We start from the raw sequence: 17,715 nt of genomic DNA, 5'->3' as shown, positions 1-17,715 counted from the left end.
TTTTTGCTCATTGCTGTTTCTTCACTGCCTGGAACAGTGTGTGGAACACAGTAGGTGCTCAACATAAATTTGTTGAATAAAGTAAAGAATAAATGAACTTGGCCAAAGTTATACTAGTGACTTTGTTATTTGTCTCAATTACATTGTGGGTACGGAGTTCTGTTCACTAGATTTTGCTGCTTTCTGTAGTAGTAATCAGTGCTGGGAGGAAGCGACTCTCTCCTAGCGAAAGAGACCCAAATTCAAGATTTATAAGCAGGACTTAAGACGCTAGCGTACACAGCTGCCCTCACTCAAAATGGCTACAAGGCGACGTGCCCTTTCCGGTCACATGACTGCCCAAAGCCGAAGGGCCCCTCCGCACGCGTGCGTGTTGCGCCTGGGCTGCGAGGCGCTGAGGGGAGAGGCGCCGCCGCTAGCGCCGCGGTGGGGACCCGTTAGAGCGGAAGCGCTACAGCCGCCGCCACTGCCTTCGCTGTCCCGGGGCCTCAGGTGCCCGACAGGTAGGAGGCGGGAGCCATGTCGAAGCGGCTCCGGAGCAGCGAGGTGTGCGCTGACTGCAGCGTGCCGGGTGAGTCCCTCCGGCGGGGCCCGCTCCCCTCTGCACTCCCGACTGGGACCCCTGCCCCGGGACCGCCCCCACGGGTCAGGCGGCTCCCGGAGGCCGAGCCCCACACTCCGTGACCGGGCCCGCGACTCGGAGGAACGGGGGCAGCCTTGGGACGATAGCCGTCCCGGGCCTGTCAGAGCCGGGCGGGCAGGGGGCCGCCGCCCTCCCTTTCCTCTTGTCCCTCCTGTCCCAGGCCTTGCGGAAAGGGGGCGGTGTCGGGGCCGGGGCCGCTTCTTCAACAGGAAGGGGCTTGGGCAATGCACAGGAAGGCCCATTACAGAAGTAAAATGCGAGCGTCCTCCCAGCTGCGGTCCCCAGAGGTGCAGGTGTCACCTCCTCTTCCCCGGCACCCCCAGCCAAGCCAGAGCCCCGCCGCTCCGCCAGGGAACCCTGTCCGGAGTGGGCGCCCCTCGACGCTTCCCTCCACCGAGACTGTCCCGCGGACCCGGACACGATTTCCCCCCTCCTGACGTTCCGGCTCCCCCTCCGCGGGAGAGAATCTCTTGGACGCCGGGGGTCTGGCACGCGCACCCGGCACTTAGGAGTCAATGCGTATCTCAGTTTTTGGCATCTGAACCGCCTGAGTTACAACTAGATTTTGCCTCTGGGTGACCTTGGGCTGGTGACTTAGTTCGGCCGGGGCTTGATTTCCTCGGTTTTCCGATGGGGATAATGAGGAGTACTACAGTCAGTGATTATTAGGAAGATTCAGTGACTGTTCCTAAGATCGTCTCATTTAAGTACTTTTTCCTGTTCGTACTGTATTCTTTAGTACAGAACTTGCGTAGCCCCTTACAGCTAGAGTTGAATTCTAAATCGTAGGTTAATTGTAATTTACAAAACGAACACAAAGTCACTGGGCGTTCAGGCAGTGTAGGCATTTGGGGGCGTTGAAAGGCCCAAACCATTCCTTTCATGTATAATTTTCAGATTTAGAGGTCAGGACCATTTTAGCAGTCGGAACTGAATTGACAGGTGTCTTAAGATGTTTTCGGTGCTTGGATTTATCTGCTTTGAATTGGAAGTAATTCAAAGGTAAGATGGCTTCCTTGGCACAAAAGCGCCCAATTAGCAATCTTAGTGAAATCCTCCAGCGGCAGTGTTTTTGCAACTGTTTGGAGCTCGTCCTGTCATATGGAAGCGCAGGTCGGTTTTGAACAGTACTGTGATAACTCTAACCTCGTGTGGTTAGTTCCTGGCCTGCGTAGTGCCAGTGATGCTAGCCAGTTTTCTCTGAAGATAGGGAGGGGCTGGAGGAGTAAAAAGATGTTTTATGAACCAAGTTGGTGTGGGTTATACAAACTCCACTGTATTCTCTAAAAAACGTTGTTTGTTCCACTTCCTTATTTTCTTGCTTGTTTTCAGTTGAACTGCCTGTGAATGTGTTCGATTCACATGAGTCTAGAGTCAGACTTCCTCTTGGAACCCATATATTTAGTTCTCAGTGGGCCATATGGGGCAAAGGAAAACTTTGGCTCCGTTGCCACCCTAACTACTACCTTGCACTTCTGCAGCGTTTTGTGCGTTTCAGAACATTTTCTCTTCCATTGTATCATTTTAGTTGTCTTACATGCCAAATCTACAGAGACTTGAGTCACTTCCTTCCTGTTTTGAATGTAATTAGGCTACCTTGAAATGTTCTGTGAACTCGAGCAGCCAGGAATTGGTGCTGCTTTTTTTTTTTTTTTCTTCAAAACCCTATTGAAACAGTTACCTTTATGGTTAGGGATCTCTTTGAGATTTTGATGAATGCTAAGGCCTTTTCTCCAGCAAATGCATGCACACTTACTCTTTCGTACAAAATTTATGTTAGGATTTCTCAGTGGGTCACAGACATTTCTGAAGCCTATTTTTTTTTTTTTTTTTTTTTTTTATGTATTCCTGGAACCCAGGTTAAGTAGCTCTGGCATTAAGCTTCAGAAACACTGGAAGGGTTTCACTCAACATCATTCATACAAACTCGATTTTACTGTTAACATCCTAATATCTTTTCCATGGAATTCTGATCCATGATGTGAAAATAATTAATTGAGAATCTTGCTTAATGGGTGTTAAATCCTTGTTGTCTTGTTCCTTTAATGTGCTCCAAGAATATTGTGAATCTGCTGAATAGATGCGTGAAAGCCAAAGCTGTGATTCCAAAAGGCTTTTTTTTTTTTTTTGTCACTAGTAGTGAGTGGTACCACACCGCAAAAAGCAATTTTATGTGTAGGAGGACCCTTCATATTGATGTTTCCAATTTTTGTCTTTTGGAATGGGTAACAGTGAATTATTTAGAATTATTTTGTTTCTGTTCTGTTTCATGGCAGACATTTAACCATGATCACATCTTTGTAAATATTTTACTTTTTTTTCAATGAATCTAGTTCATTTAAAATATACTCTACTCTGAGTTTAACGGAGACTTTTACTACAATAATACAGTGTTCACATTGAAACATTCAACACTCTAAGTATTAACAATCAAAAACTTTTCTAGTGGTCATGAATTTCAGTAGGCTCTTGAAAATATCTGAATGGTACTTAGAAAATAATTGAGAAAAGTTATAACAGTTAACATTACTGATTACTTACTACATGCAAACAACTTTACCTTTTAATATCCCCACTATCCTGAGATGTGTTGTTATTCCCATCTGATCCATGGTGAGGATGCTCAAAAGGAAAAAAAAAGGAAGGAAGAAAAGAAAGAAAGTAACCTGCTCAGATCGTTGTGTGAGAAGTAGGAGAGTTGGGCTTCAAACCCTGGACTGCGCATCTCCAGAGCCAGTCCCCTTAACCACCACACGCTCAGACTCCTCAGATTCATCTTTGATTGAAATCCCGTAACTTTTCACTGCATGGTTGGAAAGGGCTTGAATAAACTGTTAAAAAATGGTAAAGATGGTGCAAATGCATTTTAGAGATTTTTGTGGACATTGGAGAATTTTTAAATATACCTCTCAGACCAGGCAGCTTGAGTGGCACCTATTGTCACTGCATGGTGACTCTGATGAATTGTAGGTCTGTCTTTCTGTTTGTTTTTATTTTTGTTTCCAAGTTTTCGGTTTACATAACCCAGTGTGAATTATTCTTACTGCTTATCAGTGTGAATTATACCTCTGTCAATAGGTGTCCAGTGAAGTTGTCTGTGGGACTTCATAGGAAAAAAGTAATACACCAAAAGTATTACTTGTTTTTGTATTATATCTTTGCTTCCATGAAGCTGCTGTGATTACATATCTGTTCTTTCAGATCAGTTGCAAGATTAGACTCAGTAGTTTATTTAAAACAACAAATGGATACCCTAGAACATCCCCCTGGTGGAGGAGGCCAGGTTTCCCAGTCCTCAGAACCGCAACAGCTGAGCACTTGGGTAGTTTTGTCCCTCTCAGCTTTCTGCTAAGCAGATGGGCAGAGATTTGTAGCAGTCTTTTCACCATTTTCTTTGGCTAATGCTGTGTGGATTATTCACTGTCACAGTGATATTATCTTGCCATCTGTGGAGATGGATTTAAAATGATGCATCTGTATCCTCTCAGCTTGCTTCTTATGTTGAATGAAAGGGCATGTATGTGAGGTAGCAGATCCCATTAGGACTTCAGACTGCGGCCCTGAACCAGAAAGGAGATAGCTACTTATGTAGGGCTTCAACTCATGTTTGTGGCTCAGTTAACATCATGCCCAATCAGCCAGGATAGGTGGTTCTATCAGACCAGCTCACCAGCTTGATATGTTGTTGATTGACATACTAGAACAATAAAAATGTCTTGTTTTCCTGGAACACCTTACCTCAGTCACCTTTTGCCACCTGGCAGTAAAGCAACCAACTGATATCTTCGCCACTGAGATTTTTTTCCCTCCCAGATCCTTCCTGGGCATCGGTAAATCGGGGGACTTTTATATGTGATGAGTGCTGCAGTGTCCATCGGAGTCTAGGGCGCCATATCTCTCAAGTAAGACATCTTAAACACACGCCGTGGCCTCCAACATTGCTTCAGGTAAAGGAAGAATTCTTCTCATGGTTTGTAATTTGCTTTTAGGGCTCACTGCTTTAGCAACTAACATTTCTACTGCTCCTTAAATCGTGCAACAGTGCTTGAATCATAACTGAATAGAGGTGCTGTAACTGTCTTAAATTTCTTGGTACTGTTTCACTGCTGACTTCCTAGACTATCTCCAGAAATTGGTTTTAAACAGTCTATGTTTTCCACATACAATGATGAATGTTTCTGAAAGCTACAGCCTTACAAACTTCTTGTTAATGTACTTATCCTTCAGTACCCACCAATATATTTAGGACATTTTTTTTTCCTGTTTTGATAGAAGCATGGACTAAAATTCCTGAGAAATTTCTGCAACATCTGATTTAAATTTTCTTAAAGATCTTGTTACTAGTTAGAGACTAGATTCAGTTAACATGTTTTGATTGATTGCCTAACACTGCTAAGTGTTGTGTGTGGTTTTATTTGGGGTCCAGTGTCATGTCATCTGTACTTCTATTTTGGGGGACACATTCTTCAAGTTCTATTGGAACTAAGAATTAAGCACGTGTTTCCCTTTCATTTGTCTTGAGTACATATTTTACTACATTTCTGACAGCTGCACAACCTGTTCCCTAAACATGCCTGTGCAAACCAAGGGACCAGAACAAGTGGGTTTGGGTCTCTGGTGTCACAGTGTCTGCACTAATGTAAAAAACAGATGGGACCGGGTCAGTAGTCCCACTTTGAAATGAAATTGGAAGATACGGCTTATTAATAGCGTTTACTCACAAGTTTCTAACAGCTTATTCTCATGTGCAGGTGGTTTTTTACTGTTCTCAGGTCTGTGTTTACAGATTTTATTAGAAGATCTGAATGAAGTCTACAGATAAGTAGTTTAAAATGCCAAATCGGCCATTCTCAAAGTCTGGCCCATGAACCACCAGTGGTACTCAAAACAGACATAGATAATACTCCAAAATTTATTTTGGCAGTTGCATTAGTGTGTATAAGAAAATTATAATAGCACATCAAACCATAACTGCTAGTAAAAGTTTTAAAAATGAGTGGATTTAAAGGAAAATATTGAGTAGTCTAGATAGTACATGGGCTGTTAAGAATCTTGCACATAGTATTTGGACAATCAGTCTTGGGAAACATGGCCCTAGGTGTCAAACTGCTCTTTCTTCATAATCTGTGAGAACAGTACAGTCCAACCCATTTAGCTATTTAGCTATCCTGCTGGTCAAACCGGAATTCTACGTACAGGTTCATCTTTCATGGTTTAAATCTGAAAGTAATGGTGCACGTGCTGTGCCAGTTGTGCTAGAGTTTGTAACGGGGCTCTGCTTTCCAGCTCAGTCACTGAATATTTGTTTAAAGAAGTTAAAATATGGTTTTTATACTGTTTGGTTTTAGATGGTTGAAACCTTATATAATAATGGTGCTAATTCTATATGGGAGCATTCTTTGCTGGACCCTGCCTCTCTTATGAGTGGAAGACGTAAAGCTAATCCACAGGATAAAGTACAGTGAGTGGAATGTTTATAAATACTTCTATTTCTTCATAACACCAGGGGCCCGCTGAAGGAGTGTAGGTATTTTTGTCTACCGTCTACAAGGGCAGCACAAGAGGTGTTTACCCGAACTGTTCATTGAGCTCTTTGCCATTAAAAATGCAGAACAAGGCCAGGCACAGAACCATCTCTTTTGCATGGTTACCCAGTACAGGGCAGTGGTTTCTCCAGTTTGAGACTAAGGTTTGGAGGCTGTTGGTGTAATCAGATTTAAGCTTAGGTGCTCAAACAAGAGGTCGTCAGACCAGAAATCTAGGTTCTGGGCCTTAGTCAGCCTGACAGCTCGCCTGTAAGCCAGGGTGAAATGCCACCTCCTCGCAAGGTTGCTGGGTCAGTTAAGAAAATTACACAGGGGGAAAAAGTGGCTATAAAAAGTAGGCATTCTGCAGTCCTGGTCATTATAATGACTGATACATGTTTTCAAACTTCAGGTCTTACCCACTGCTACAGACTTATTTCAGTATTCCTTTTATTCTCGAGTAGGGGATGCGGGTCCTGAAAAATGGGGAATGTTGTATTTGAACTGCAAGTGAACTGTTTTCTTTTTTGTTTTCCAACCAGTCCTAATAAAGCAGAATTCATCAGAGCCAAGTATCAGATGTTGGCATTTGTTCATCGCTTGCCCTGCCGGGATGACGATAGTGTGACTGCCAAAGATCTTAGCAAGGTGGGTTGCAGTTCTAAATCTCTAAAATTGTTGGATGAAACAGTGTATTGTTTTGTTTGCAAAAAAATACTTTAAAAGGAAAAAAAGGAAAACAACAAAAACTGCCGTGTAGTCACTAAATAATTGATAATAGCTTTTTGTTGCAATTGGTTTTATCTTTAATGTTAATTCAGATAGCAGCCATTCATGCTAGAAGAGGTAAGGGCAGAGGGGAAAAATTAGTATCTAGAAAACTATTTGTGTTTTTCAGATATGGTTTGACAATTATATTTCTATAAGTTCTTTGTTTTATTTTGAAGTAGGAACCCTTGCAGTTTCTAGAAGGGACTAGAAAGTTTGTGGGATTTCTTTAGGTCTCTAGGTTGTATACTGAGTAGAATCTTCAGGAAGCAGGGTGTGACTTAAAGCTCTGGTACACAGGATGCTTTATTATACTTGTAAAACGAGTAGATGGTTTTCTTTATTGAGCCTTCACCTGTTTTTGAGAGATGCTACAAGAAACACGCATCTCTATTTTCAAAGCACTTCTTTTAGCAAATGCTCGCACACAGCATTGGCACTCCCAGTTCACAATTTTAAACTTTGTATAGAAATGTTTATTTCTTTGTTTCTTGGTCACTTCCATTTATTAATAAGAGTTGGTATTGTTTTTACCACAGTTTTAAAAAAATAAGGCTTAGATACAGATGTTAGAGTAGATATCTTTATTCTTTGTGATAAGGATTATGGCATTTTGACAGTTCGAGGTTAGACATGAAGGAAGGCACTCATCTTCTAAATGTATAAGCACTTGTCCTCAGTGGTACAGACTTTGGTATACAACAGGCCCAGGTCCCACCCCGAAAGGCTGTGTAAGAGCATTGAATACAAGGCCGAGAATAGTGTTGTACAGAGGGTGCATATAAGGCAGAGCCCCACAGTGTGCACAGTGTAGGATAGGAAGCCCTAGAGCCCTAGGTCAAATAAGAACAATAAGTAAGAATAGTTATTATTATAACAACAGCTGTATTCTTTGAGCATTTCGTACGTATTAGGTTCTGTGCTAAGCACTTTGCTATGTTACTGACTCCTTATAGTAACCCTGTGAATAGGCAGTGAGTGTTACTATCAGGATCTTAGAGATGAGGAAACTAAGGTTCACATTGCTTAATAAACCTCCTCAAAGTCACATGGCTTAAAGGGTGTATGGTTTGAAATTCAGGTCTGTCAGATTTCAGAGCCATGCTCAGCCACCTCCTTTTATTCCCTCTCACTCAAGGTATAATTGTGCCACTTAGGTCCTGCATTTGGGCAGATCAGCTTTACCAGCCCTAGTTTCCGTATCAGTAAAATAGGCCTAACCCCACCTTAGCGCCCAGGGCTGGCTGTGACCAGCAAGGAAGAGACTGCTTCATCCACCTTACTGAGCTGAGTATCACTAATGCAGCCTATATTGAAACGGTCTGCCAGCTGCTCCAGTACATCACTCTTTACACTTTCAACGATATTCTTTTTTGTTTGTGTGTTTTTCAGCAACTCCATTCAAGCGTGAGAACAGGGAACCTTGAAACCTGTTTGAGGCTGTTATCTTTAGGAGCACAAGCCAACTTCTTTCACCCTGTAAGAAAGCTTAAACTGATCCACACGTTAAATTGAAACTAAGTGGGTTGTGTTTGTGTAGCTGTTTCTTTATTTAATTTGCTTTTTGGTCTACTTTTTATTAATGATTCTTAGGAAAAAGGAAACACCCCACTCCATGTTGCCTCTAAAGCAGGACAGATTTTGCAGGCGGAATTATTGGCAGTGTACGGAGCAGACCCGGGCACACAGGACTCCAGTGGGAAAACTCCTGTTGATTATGCACGGTTAGAGACCTGGATTCTTGTCCCTTCTCTCTGTTCAGGCTTATTTATGTTGTGTGTGATTCATTAAATTGCTAAATTGTGTGTAATTAACATTTAACCCCATTAAAGATTTACATTCGCTTATTTTGCAGATGACCTTTCAAACGAATATGAGCTCAGAGCCTGGCAAAATCAGGGAAGGTGGAACCATAACCAGTCTGCCTAGCTTCCAGTCTTCCTTGTGATCCTTCATAATGCTATGCTATTTGAGCCGTAGTTAGAGTCCAAATCTAGTGCTAAGAATGGCAGAACCCACTCCTCAATTTTTAAATATTTTTAGTCATTGCTTAAACTTAAAAACAAATGTGTACGAGTAGGTAGATATATGATTGAACAGTTATAGTAAGATGTTAATCCTAGTCTTTAGGTAGTGGACGACTATGTGCTTTCTTCAAATTTTTCTTTGTTTAAAAATTGTGTGAAATGCTGGAAAAATGAATAAATAAGTTCATAAGTTAATCTTGAAGATCACTTAAGTGACAGAGGGTGGATCATCTTTTCTCCTTTTTCCAAATTAACTTTATTAACTGCAAAGCACTCACACTCTGTTCAACAGACGATAATATGGGTGAAATGACAAAACTGCCTTCCCAGAATTCACTGTTCCATGGAGGAGACGATTCATAAATGCATGAAGGAGTTACGTGGGGCAAGATAATGTGGAATTTGTTGCCAAAATGGATAACTGGTCTTAAAAGGCATATATAGGTTCTTCACTGTGGCCCATATCGTTAAAAAAACTTCCTTTTAGGCGGTCAGAGTGGGTTAGATTTGGGTGTGTGACGGAAGAGCTCAGGCGTTCCAAGTGAGAAGAAAGACATGAGTCAAGTTCAGGAGGGAGGACTGGGCAAGGCCTGCCTGCCACAGCAGGGGACCTGACTGCAGAGTGCAGAGTGTGTCTGGAAACATCAAAGCTAAGGGATTGAGAAATACAGTAGTTCATGAGATCTAAGACCCCCGTTTGTACGGGTTATCATTATTTTATATGCCACTAAAAAAGAAAAAACTTGGCCAATTAAATGATAAGGTACCATCAATCTAGGATACTTCTTGATTTTACAGATGTTAAAAAAAAGGAAAACAAGATGTGCATCACATAAATCAAAGATAGGTTAGAGATTATTTTGTAGTCCTTAGATGATAGGAAAAGAAACTGAGAAACTAGACCATATCTTTTAGAAGGAAGAGAGCCCTCGGTAAATGATATTTATTATGACTTACCTTGGAATTTTTTTCATGGGTACTTTGCATATAATGATCTCCCAATGTTATAATTTATATATAACCAAAAGGACTTAAAGCAGCTTATGTATTTCATGAGTGAAGAAAGGTAAACTTAATATTTTCTGTTATGGAAATTGAAAATAAGGAGGTGAAAGGAGCTACAGGTGTGGATTAGGTTGATCTTTCTCTGAATTGAAGACTTCAATTCACGTGGTTGCTAAACTTTCACCCCGAGTCAGGCTGGCTCCATCAGAAGCATCTAAGGGAAGGACCTTTAAAATACTGGTGTCCACGCTTATCCCATCTTTACTGGTTCAGAATATCCAAGGAGGGGGCCTGGTCACCTGTACATTTTTTAAAGCACTCTAGTTAATTTTTGAGAATCTCTACCTTAGACCATTTATTAGTTTTGTCTTTTACCTCATTAGGTGAAATGTTTCATCCCTCTCATAAGTCCTTGAATTCCTTATTAAGTATTCTGTCTTGTAAATTTAATAAAGGAGAGGGGATAGTTCAGATCGTGAAAGCAGCTTATACATGTGGGAAACAAAGTAGACCTTGACAGTTCACCTCACACAAAAGGGTTGATTATTGTAAAAAGGCGTGTTTGATAAATCGCTCAGGTGTCTCAGGGGATGTCTCTGTCCTTTTCTATTCCAGAGCCAGTGGCTGGCGAGCAACATAAATGGTACTTTGTTTTCTCTCGGTAGGCAAGGAGGGCACCACGAGCTGGCAGAACGCCTCGTAGAAATACAGTATGAGCTGACCGACAGGCTGGCCTTCTATCTCTGCGGCAGGAAACCAGGTGAGCGAAAGGACGGCCGCCTCTCCACACCTCCAGTCGGGCAGCCTCTGGGAAAACAAGTTGGGACGCTGTTGCTTATGACCTCTGCCGTCACGTGTCCCCCAGAAAATTGTGAATAAGGGCTTCTGTTTGAAATGATAACTAAAGCATTTCGGTAGATGTAAGAGATGTTGGTCAAGTCATCTCAAGTTTTAGTTTTTATAACTTAAGTTTTTATAGCTCTAGAGTAGTGCCTGTCTGAAGCATCGAAGGGCACAGTTCTTGTCCATAATGGGACTAGGAATGGGAGAGCAAAGTATCGCTTGTAGTTATTTGGAGAATTCTGCTATCTAAGGAATGGGAAAAAGTCCAAAAGTGAACTTTGCCTTTAGCCGTCTTTATTTGTGAGGTAGAACTGGGGTCAGCAAACCATTGTCTGTGGGCCAGATCCAGTCCATCACTCATTCTTTTAAATGAAGTTTTATTGCAAGATAGCCACGCTGATTCCATGTTGTGTATGGCTGCTTTCGCACTAGAGCAGCAGAGTGAAGTAGCTTGAGTAGTTGTGACGGAGACCATATAACCACAGAGCCTAAAATATTTATCTGGCTCTTTACAGAAGAAGTTTGCCAACCCCCGGTGTAGAGTATCTACATGCATGTGTGCAGCGCTTCTCCACCCCGGTTGTCCTTAGAGCTAAGGGCCCCTGATGTGGTTCCAGTCCCTGGTGCAGTGGAGTAAATAAGCACACCCCACCCTGCCTCTCCTGAATATAATTAAAAACCCTGGCCCAAATGCATGGAGTAGCTATTTAAGGACTCCAGCTGGTAGATTAGGGAACTCAAAGTACCATCAAGCTGGTGGTGAATGTACTGTTTGTTTTGCTTCTGACATGGCCTCCACGACAACCTAAAACCTGGAGCTGTGTAACAGATGCAAAGTAGCCTTCTCTGACTGATGAAGAGCGGGAAGTGGGACTCTTACAGGACAGAGAGGTGGGGGATTCCTTCAGGGTTTTCTTCCTCCTTCCTTTTCCCCTGCCGTGGCCCCGAGTCAATCCTGTGGCTACAGTAGTGGCAAAGCAGTGGCAGCGCAGGTGCCGAAATCTCTGGCCAAAGGCATTAGGGGAATCCTGATTGCTTTATTTTTCTTTCTGTTCTCTCACCACTTGGCCCAGGAGGCAGAACCTAGTCAGTTGCCTGCTGAAACAAAAAAACTAACATTATCCACAGAACTTAAAGAAGACTCAGAGTCTCTCAGCATAATACTCAGAATGTCCAGGATACCATTCGTAATGACCTGGCATGTGAAGAACCAGGACAGTCCCAAAGACTGTAAGGGAAAAGGTAGTCAGCAGGCATCAGCCCCGGATAACAGTTGTTGGAATTATCAGACAAAAATTTTAAAGCTCTTCAAAGTAGGAACATCTGGAAACCAGTAGAAATACAAGAAGTCTCAGCAGAGAAATAGAAGATATACGAATGAACCAAATAGAAATATTAGAACTGGAAAATACAATTAACTAAAATTTTAAAACTCACCGGATAGGCTTAATAGCAGATTAGGGATGACAAAGAAAAGAGCAAGTGAATTGATGCCCTGGCTGGTGTGGCTCAGTGGATCGAGTGCCAGTCTGCGAACCAAATGTTACCTGGTCCAGTTCCCAGTCAGGAGGGCACAGGGCCAGGACCAGCTGTGGGCCAGGTCCCCAGTTGGGGGCGTGTGAAAGGCAGCCAGTCGATTTATTTCTCACACATCGAAAGAGAGGGAGACCTCTTTCTCCCTCTCTTCCCCTCTCTCTAATAAATTTTAAAAACCTTTAAAAAATGAGATATAGAAGAACATTTAAATGTGGATTTCTCATCAGAAGCCATGGATATGAAAAGGAAATCAATATTTTTGAAGTGCTGGAAAAAAAGAATTGTCAATCCAGAACACCATTTTAACTGAAAATAACCTTCAGGAATGAAGGCAAAATAAAGACATTTTAAAATGACGGAAAATAAGAGAATTAGTTGCTCTAACAGATGCTGAAGCAAGTTCTTTGGGTAGAAGGGGAATGATATCGGAAGGAACCTTGTAACTTCAGGAAGGAAAGAAGAGTAACAAATGATAAGTACTCGGATGAAAATAACAGACCATTTTCCTCTTAAGTTTTTTTAAAGATTTTATTTACTTTTAGAGAGGGGAAGGGAGAGTGAAGGGAGAGATACATTGATGACAAGAGAGAAACATCAATTGGCTGCCTCTGGTCCATACCCCAACTGGGGACTGAATCCGTAACCCAGACGTGTGCCCTGACCAGGAATCGAACCAGCGACCCTTCACTTTGCTGAATGACGTCCAACCAACTGAGCCACAGCAAAACCTGTATGTGAATGCTTATAGTGGCTTTATTCACTGGCATGAGGTCAGTGTTTTCCAGAAGGTGGATTAGGATGGAGTCAGCTAGCATTGTAGGAAACAGAGCCCCTGCCTGGATCTGCCAAGACCACCTCCCCCAGCCCTGAGTGTTTTATACTAATTGGTTGATTTCAAGGTGAGCCGCTAAAGCTTAAGGAAGATCCACCCGTGCCACATGGAGAGCTAATGGAAACCTGCTCTGAGCTAGTTCAGCTCCCCAGGTGTTCTTTTCATGGCTGAAGGTCATCAGTTATACTGGGGATGCACAAAGCATAAGGATTAGGGTGACCATGGGCTTTCTGCTTCATGATGTCTAGACTTTTGTACCAGAAGGAAATGAGTATACAGTCCTTGCTACTGGCCAGTTCTTTGGGAGTTTATAGCCAACCTGGCAACTTCTGTTCCCGTGCATAATTCATAATGAAAGGAAGATACTAATTGCAAAACATAAATTGGGAAAATAATGGTGATGTTCCTTTTCAGATCTTACCAGTATTTATATGAACAAAATTTTGGCTTGGTTTCTGTTTCAGATCACAAAAATGGACAGCACTTTATAATACCTCAAATGGCAGACAGGTAAGGTCATTGAAATACCAGTCAGTTTTATCTGTCACTAGTATTTCCTTGGTTGTATAGTGTTTACGTGTGTAATATTGTGTGTTTAACAAAGCCCATACATTTTTCTCTTTTATGGCTATACAATTTGGAAATAAGACGGCTGTAAGTAAACCACCACATGAAACTTAAGTTTGCAAGAGCACCAGTAACACATTCACTAATAAAAAAATGGAGTCAGTGATATTGTCAGTTTAGCCAGTTGTGACAGTATATCTTATCCATAGATTATATTCAAAGAATACTTCTTTATCACAAAAGACTATATCTTTGTCTGTAAGAGGGATCGGCAGGTTTTTTTGTTGTGGAAGGCTAGATAGTAAATATTGAAGGCTTCGTGGGCTAGACAGCCCCTGCCACAACCACTCAGCTGCACCATTGTAGATGAAAGGGTCCTTGGACCCCACGTAAATGAAGGGCATGCCTGTTCCAGTAAAATGTTGTTTTTGGGTACTGAAATTTGAATTCATATATAACTTTCACAAGTTATAAAATAAAATATTCTTCCTTTGGTTTTTAACCAGCCATTTAAAAATGTAAACACTATTCTTAGCTCCTGGGCTAAATAAAATGTGGGCCATAATCTGCCGACCCCTGGTCTGTAAGGTCAGCTGAGTTGAAGGCTGCAGGAATGAACCCTTAATTTATCTTTGCACAAGTACTGTCAAGAGTTCATGAAAAGATTAATTGCTATTCCAGATGTAATCTTACCATTCTGGTTCTTCACATTCTGCCATTTTTGTATTCTATCATGCTTTTGTTGATACTTTAAAAATTATGGCTTTATCACATTAGCTTTTGCCTTTTAGTTAGTAGGTGATGATTTTTCTTTTAACCATGCTACATGATTATGTCTAGAAGGAGTTACTTTCACCAAGTTGTTCAGAGCTTCCTCATAGAGTCTATCGGGCTATCGATTTTTGGCTCTGATCATGTCATGAACTTGAATTAATATCTTGATCCCTTGGCTGTCTTTATCTTCTACAGAGCTCATGCAAATGATTTTATTTATGTCCTTATTAGCTTTGTACATTTTCTTAGCAGCCTGGATTTGTCTGAACTGGCAAAAGCTGCTAAGAAGAAACTTCAATCTGTGAGTATCTATTTCCTAGTGAACTCCAGTGCGGGAACTGTACCCTGTGAATACCTGTTTTTGTCTCGTTACCTGTTGCATCAGATGGTTGTTTCACACTCTCAGTTGTTGTTAAATCAGAAGCAGATGATCGAGTGTGAAGACTAGAAGTACTGTTCAGTTCGGTGTATCCAGTTTATTGGATCTGCTTCAAATAATGCCATTTTTCTCATTTTAAATGAGAAGACTGTTCCTTTGACATTAGGAAGTTGTTTCTCCTTGTAAGAGCTCCTTGTTTCTCCCAATGTAAATGAGTAAGTGGGACACAGTTCTTGGGATTACTTCCTGTAGTCTTATAGGATGCTAGAGGTTGATAAAAGCAGGTGCTGGAACCGTGAGTACCATTTTAACACTCTCGTATCCCATGCCATTCATCAGAGCTGTATAAATTCATGCTTTCAAAAGCTGGTGGTCCTGCCCTGGGTGTGTGCTCAGAGTTTGCTCAGTTCTGCAGGTCAAACCTCACTTTAATATGAGATTTTTTTCCAGCCTGCCCACCTCAGGCTTAATCAGGAATCTCCCTCTCTGGGAACGATTTCTCTTTGTTTAGTCCCACAAATGAAGCTTCACCATGGTGCTTCCTCAGCTGTTTTAACCACCAGGTGACTCTCCCCAGCTGTTCTTACTGCTCTCTGGACCCCAACCCAGAGTCTTCCTTTTGTAACTGTGAGGGCATTACCCAACTCTCACCTCTCAGTTCCTGCTCTACCTCCCATCTGGTTCCCGCGCGTGCGCATGTGTGTGTGTGTGTGTGTGTGTGTGTGTACACACACCAATATTTCATCGTGGGGTAGCATTCTCAGGCCGTTAGCTGCCACCTTCAAGTCCTCTTTCAGGAACCCTCTTTTCCTCTTTTTCTGTAGCATTCTCCCTTCCCAGCTCCCATCCCTTTCACTATTCAGGCAGCTGAAATCTGACCACCCTCACAATGTAAGTAGTCGTTTTCCCAAAGCCCAACTGAAATCGCAACTCCTATAATTTTTTACTTCCTCTTCATTCCCCTTTTCACGGAAGGCCCTTTACTAGAATGTCATACAATATTAAGCACTATATATTACATAAAATGAATATATCATTACTAGTATTCAACTGTAATATGAAATAAATGCATTTTATGAAATTTGTTTGGTGTCTCTGTGTTTCATATCTACGGTTTTGTGTGGCTGTGTTGTATCGCCTTTCTTAAATCATGGCGGTCATGTAGTTAAGATGATGAGCTTTGGAGTCAGGTAGCCCTAAATGTTCTGTGATTTCCTTTTACTTGTAGTATGTAAGCCTGCTTTTACTTTAAATAATCCTAGCATTATAGAGAAAACCCAAGTTCCTTTTGACTCTCTTACATTTGCTAGGCCAAAAGCTGCACGAAAGCGGGGGTTTCACCCACACTGGCTGTAGCGTGTGGCAGGCACCAGGTAGACATCTGGAGCCGAGTTGCATACAGCTCTCGAGAACTCGGGCTCTGGGTCAGACCGGTCAGGTGCAGGTCTCAGGTCCGACAGGCTCTTTAGCCTCTCTCTGCCTTGGCTTCCTCTCCTAGAAAGGGAGATGATGGTGCAGCAGGGGTGGCCACTCAGAGCCTCATAGGGAGGGTGAGCTGCTGTTCTTGTTGACCACAGCCTGTGGTCTGCTTCTTACGGGTGAGAAGGAGGATGCCTCACGGCATATTATAAGTGCCAATGCAGTGTTTATCCCACGGTATCTCCCTTACTCCCTCCATCTCTACCTACCTACTTCCTCCCTCCCTCCCTTCTGAAAAGCCAGGAGAAATGTAATAATACTAATGTATTCCTTGAATTAGTAAATGTTAACATTGTGACAGATTTAAACTTGCATCTCAGACCTGTTGTCACTTACTGGCTCTATGACTTTAGATAAGTTACTAACTTCTGTGCCTCAATGTCCCCATCTGTAAAGTGGAATAATAGCAGTTCCTGTTTCATGGAGGCGTTGTGAGTGTTGCATGGATGTCAGCCCCCAGATGTAAGCCCTCACTGAGCATTGCTGTTGCAGTTATTGTCAGTGGTAATAGCATCGGCTTATAGCTCCTAAGAGGAAAGAGACTAGATATTTAAGGTGCAAATTCAAGTTTCCAAGCCTCATCGCCTTATCTAGAACTTACTTTGTTAGAAGTGTGATGTAACCACACTAGAGAAAATTTGGAAAATAGAGATGGGGAATCACCCTGTCCACCATACGCTTAATAGATGCAGGCTCAGTATTTCAGTATATTTCTTCTAATTCTTGTTTCAGATACATATTTTTTCCACTGAAGCTCAAGCATAGTTATAGAATTTTATACCTGCTTTTTTTCACCTAACACTGTACTGTACCCATTTTGATGAGTTCCTGTGAGGTCTATGTAGCCAGCATTTAAAACTGCTGTATGAGACCCTGTGTGGTCGGTGTGTGATTGGATATGTGCGGAACCCCACCTCCATGCCAGGTGCCGCCTGTGGACGTGTGGGACGCAGGAGAGAGGTTCTGTCTGCTCTCACAGAATGGGAAGCAGTCAACTAAAAAGTAACAGCCATCAGGCGTCAGGGTGCATTTCATGAGGAAGAACGCCCAGAGAGAGCCAAAGACACTCTGGCAAGGGCTTAGCCTCGTCTGGGTTGGGAAGACCCTGGCTGTCCAGGTTGCTGCCAGGCAGGCACCTAGTCTGTGTGGGGAGCCTTCTGCTGGCTGGCCCTGCACAGCATGCTGATCAGACAGGCTACTCTCTGTTGGGGATGTTCAGTCCTGGGGAGCGGTGGACTGCTACTGAGGACGTTAGCAGAGAGGTTTAACCAAGGTCTGGTGATATTTTTGTGTAATGGCATGTTCTGTCCTCTCAAAATGCCATGATTTGGCATCTT

At 42.4% G+C, this 17,715-nt stretch overlaps 1 protein-coding gene across 10 annotated transcripts in view; it reads left to right on the top strand.

Annotated features, from left to right (window-relative positions):
• The first annotated feature begins 378 nt into the window (after window positions 1-378).
• GIT2 (GIT ArfGAP 2) overlaps window positions 379-17,715 on the top strand; it is a 45,038-nt gene continuing 27,701 nt past the window's right edge. For 8 of the 10 annotated variants that reach the window (XM_045841312.1, XM_045841304.1, XM_045841302.1 and 5 more), the window contains exons 1-9: window positions 379-571; window positions 4,457-4,590; window positions 5,992-6,104; window positions 6,711-6,816; window positions 8,329-8,415; window positions 8,530-8,660; window positions 10,634-10,728; window positions 13,644-13,689; window positions 14,770-14,821. In XM_045841312.1, coding sequence (XP_045697268.1) covers window positions 520-571; window positions 4,457-4,590; window positions 5,992-6,104; window positions 6,711-6,816; window positions 8,329-8,415; window positions 8,530-8,660; window positions 10,634-10,728; window positions 13,644-13,689; window positions 14,770-14,821 — 816 coding nt within the window. In that variant the 5' untranslated portion in view covers window positions 379-519. The remainder of the gene's footprint in view (window positions 572-4,456; window positions 4,591-5,991; window positions 6,105-6,710; window positions 6,817-8,328; window positions 8,416-8,529; window positions 8,661-10,633; window positions 10,729-13,643; window positions 13,690-14,769; window positions 14,822-17,715) is intronic. The other 2 variants (XM_045841303.1, XM_045841282.1) reach the window with 1 other exon arrangement.

Source organism: Phyllostomus hastatus, unplaced genomic scaffold (assembly GCF_019186645.2).
Source record: "Phyllostomus hastatus isolate PE091 unplaced genomic scaffold, TTU_PhHast_1.1 phas_contig_1162, whole genome shotgun sequence".
NCBI classification, from domain to species: domain Eukaryota; kingdom Metazoa; phylum Chordata; class Mammalia; order Chiroptera; family Phyllostomidae; genus Phyllostomus; species Phyllostomus hastatus.
The sequence above is the reverse complement of the archived record's forward strand: the minus strand, read 5'-3'. Positions and strand labels throughout refer to the sequence as shown.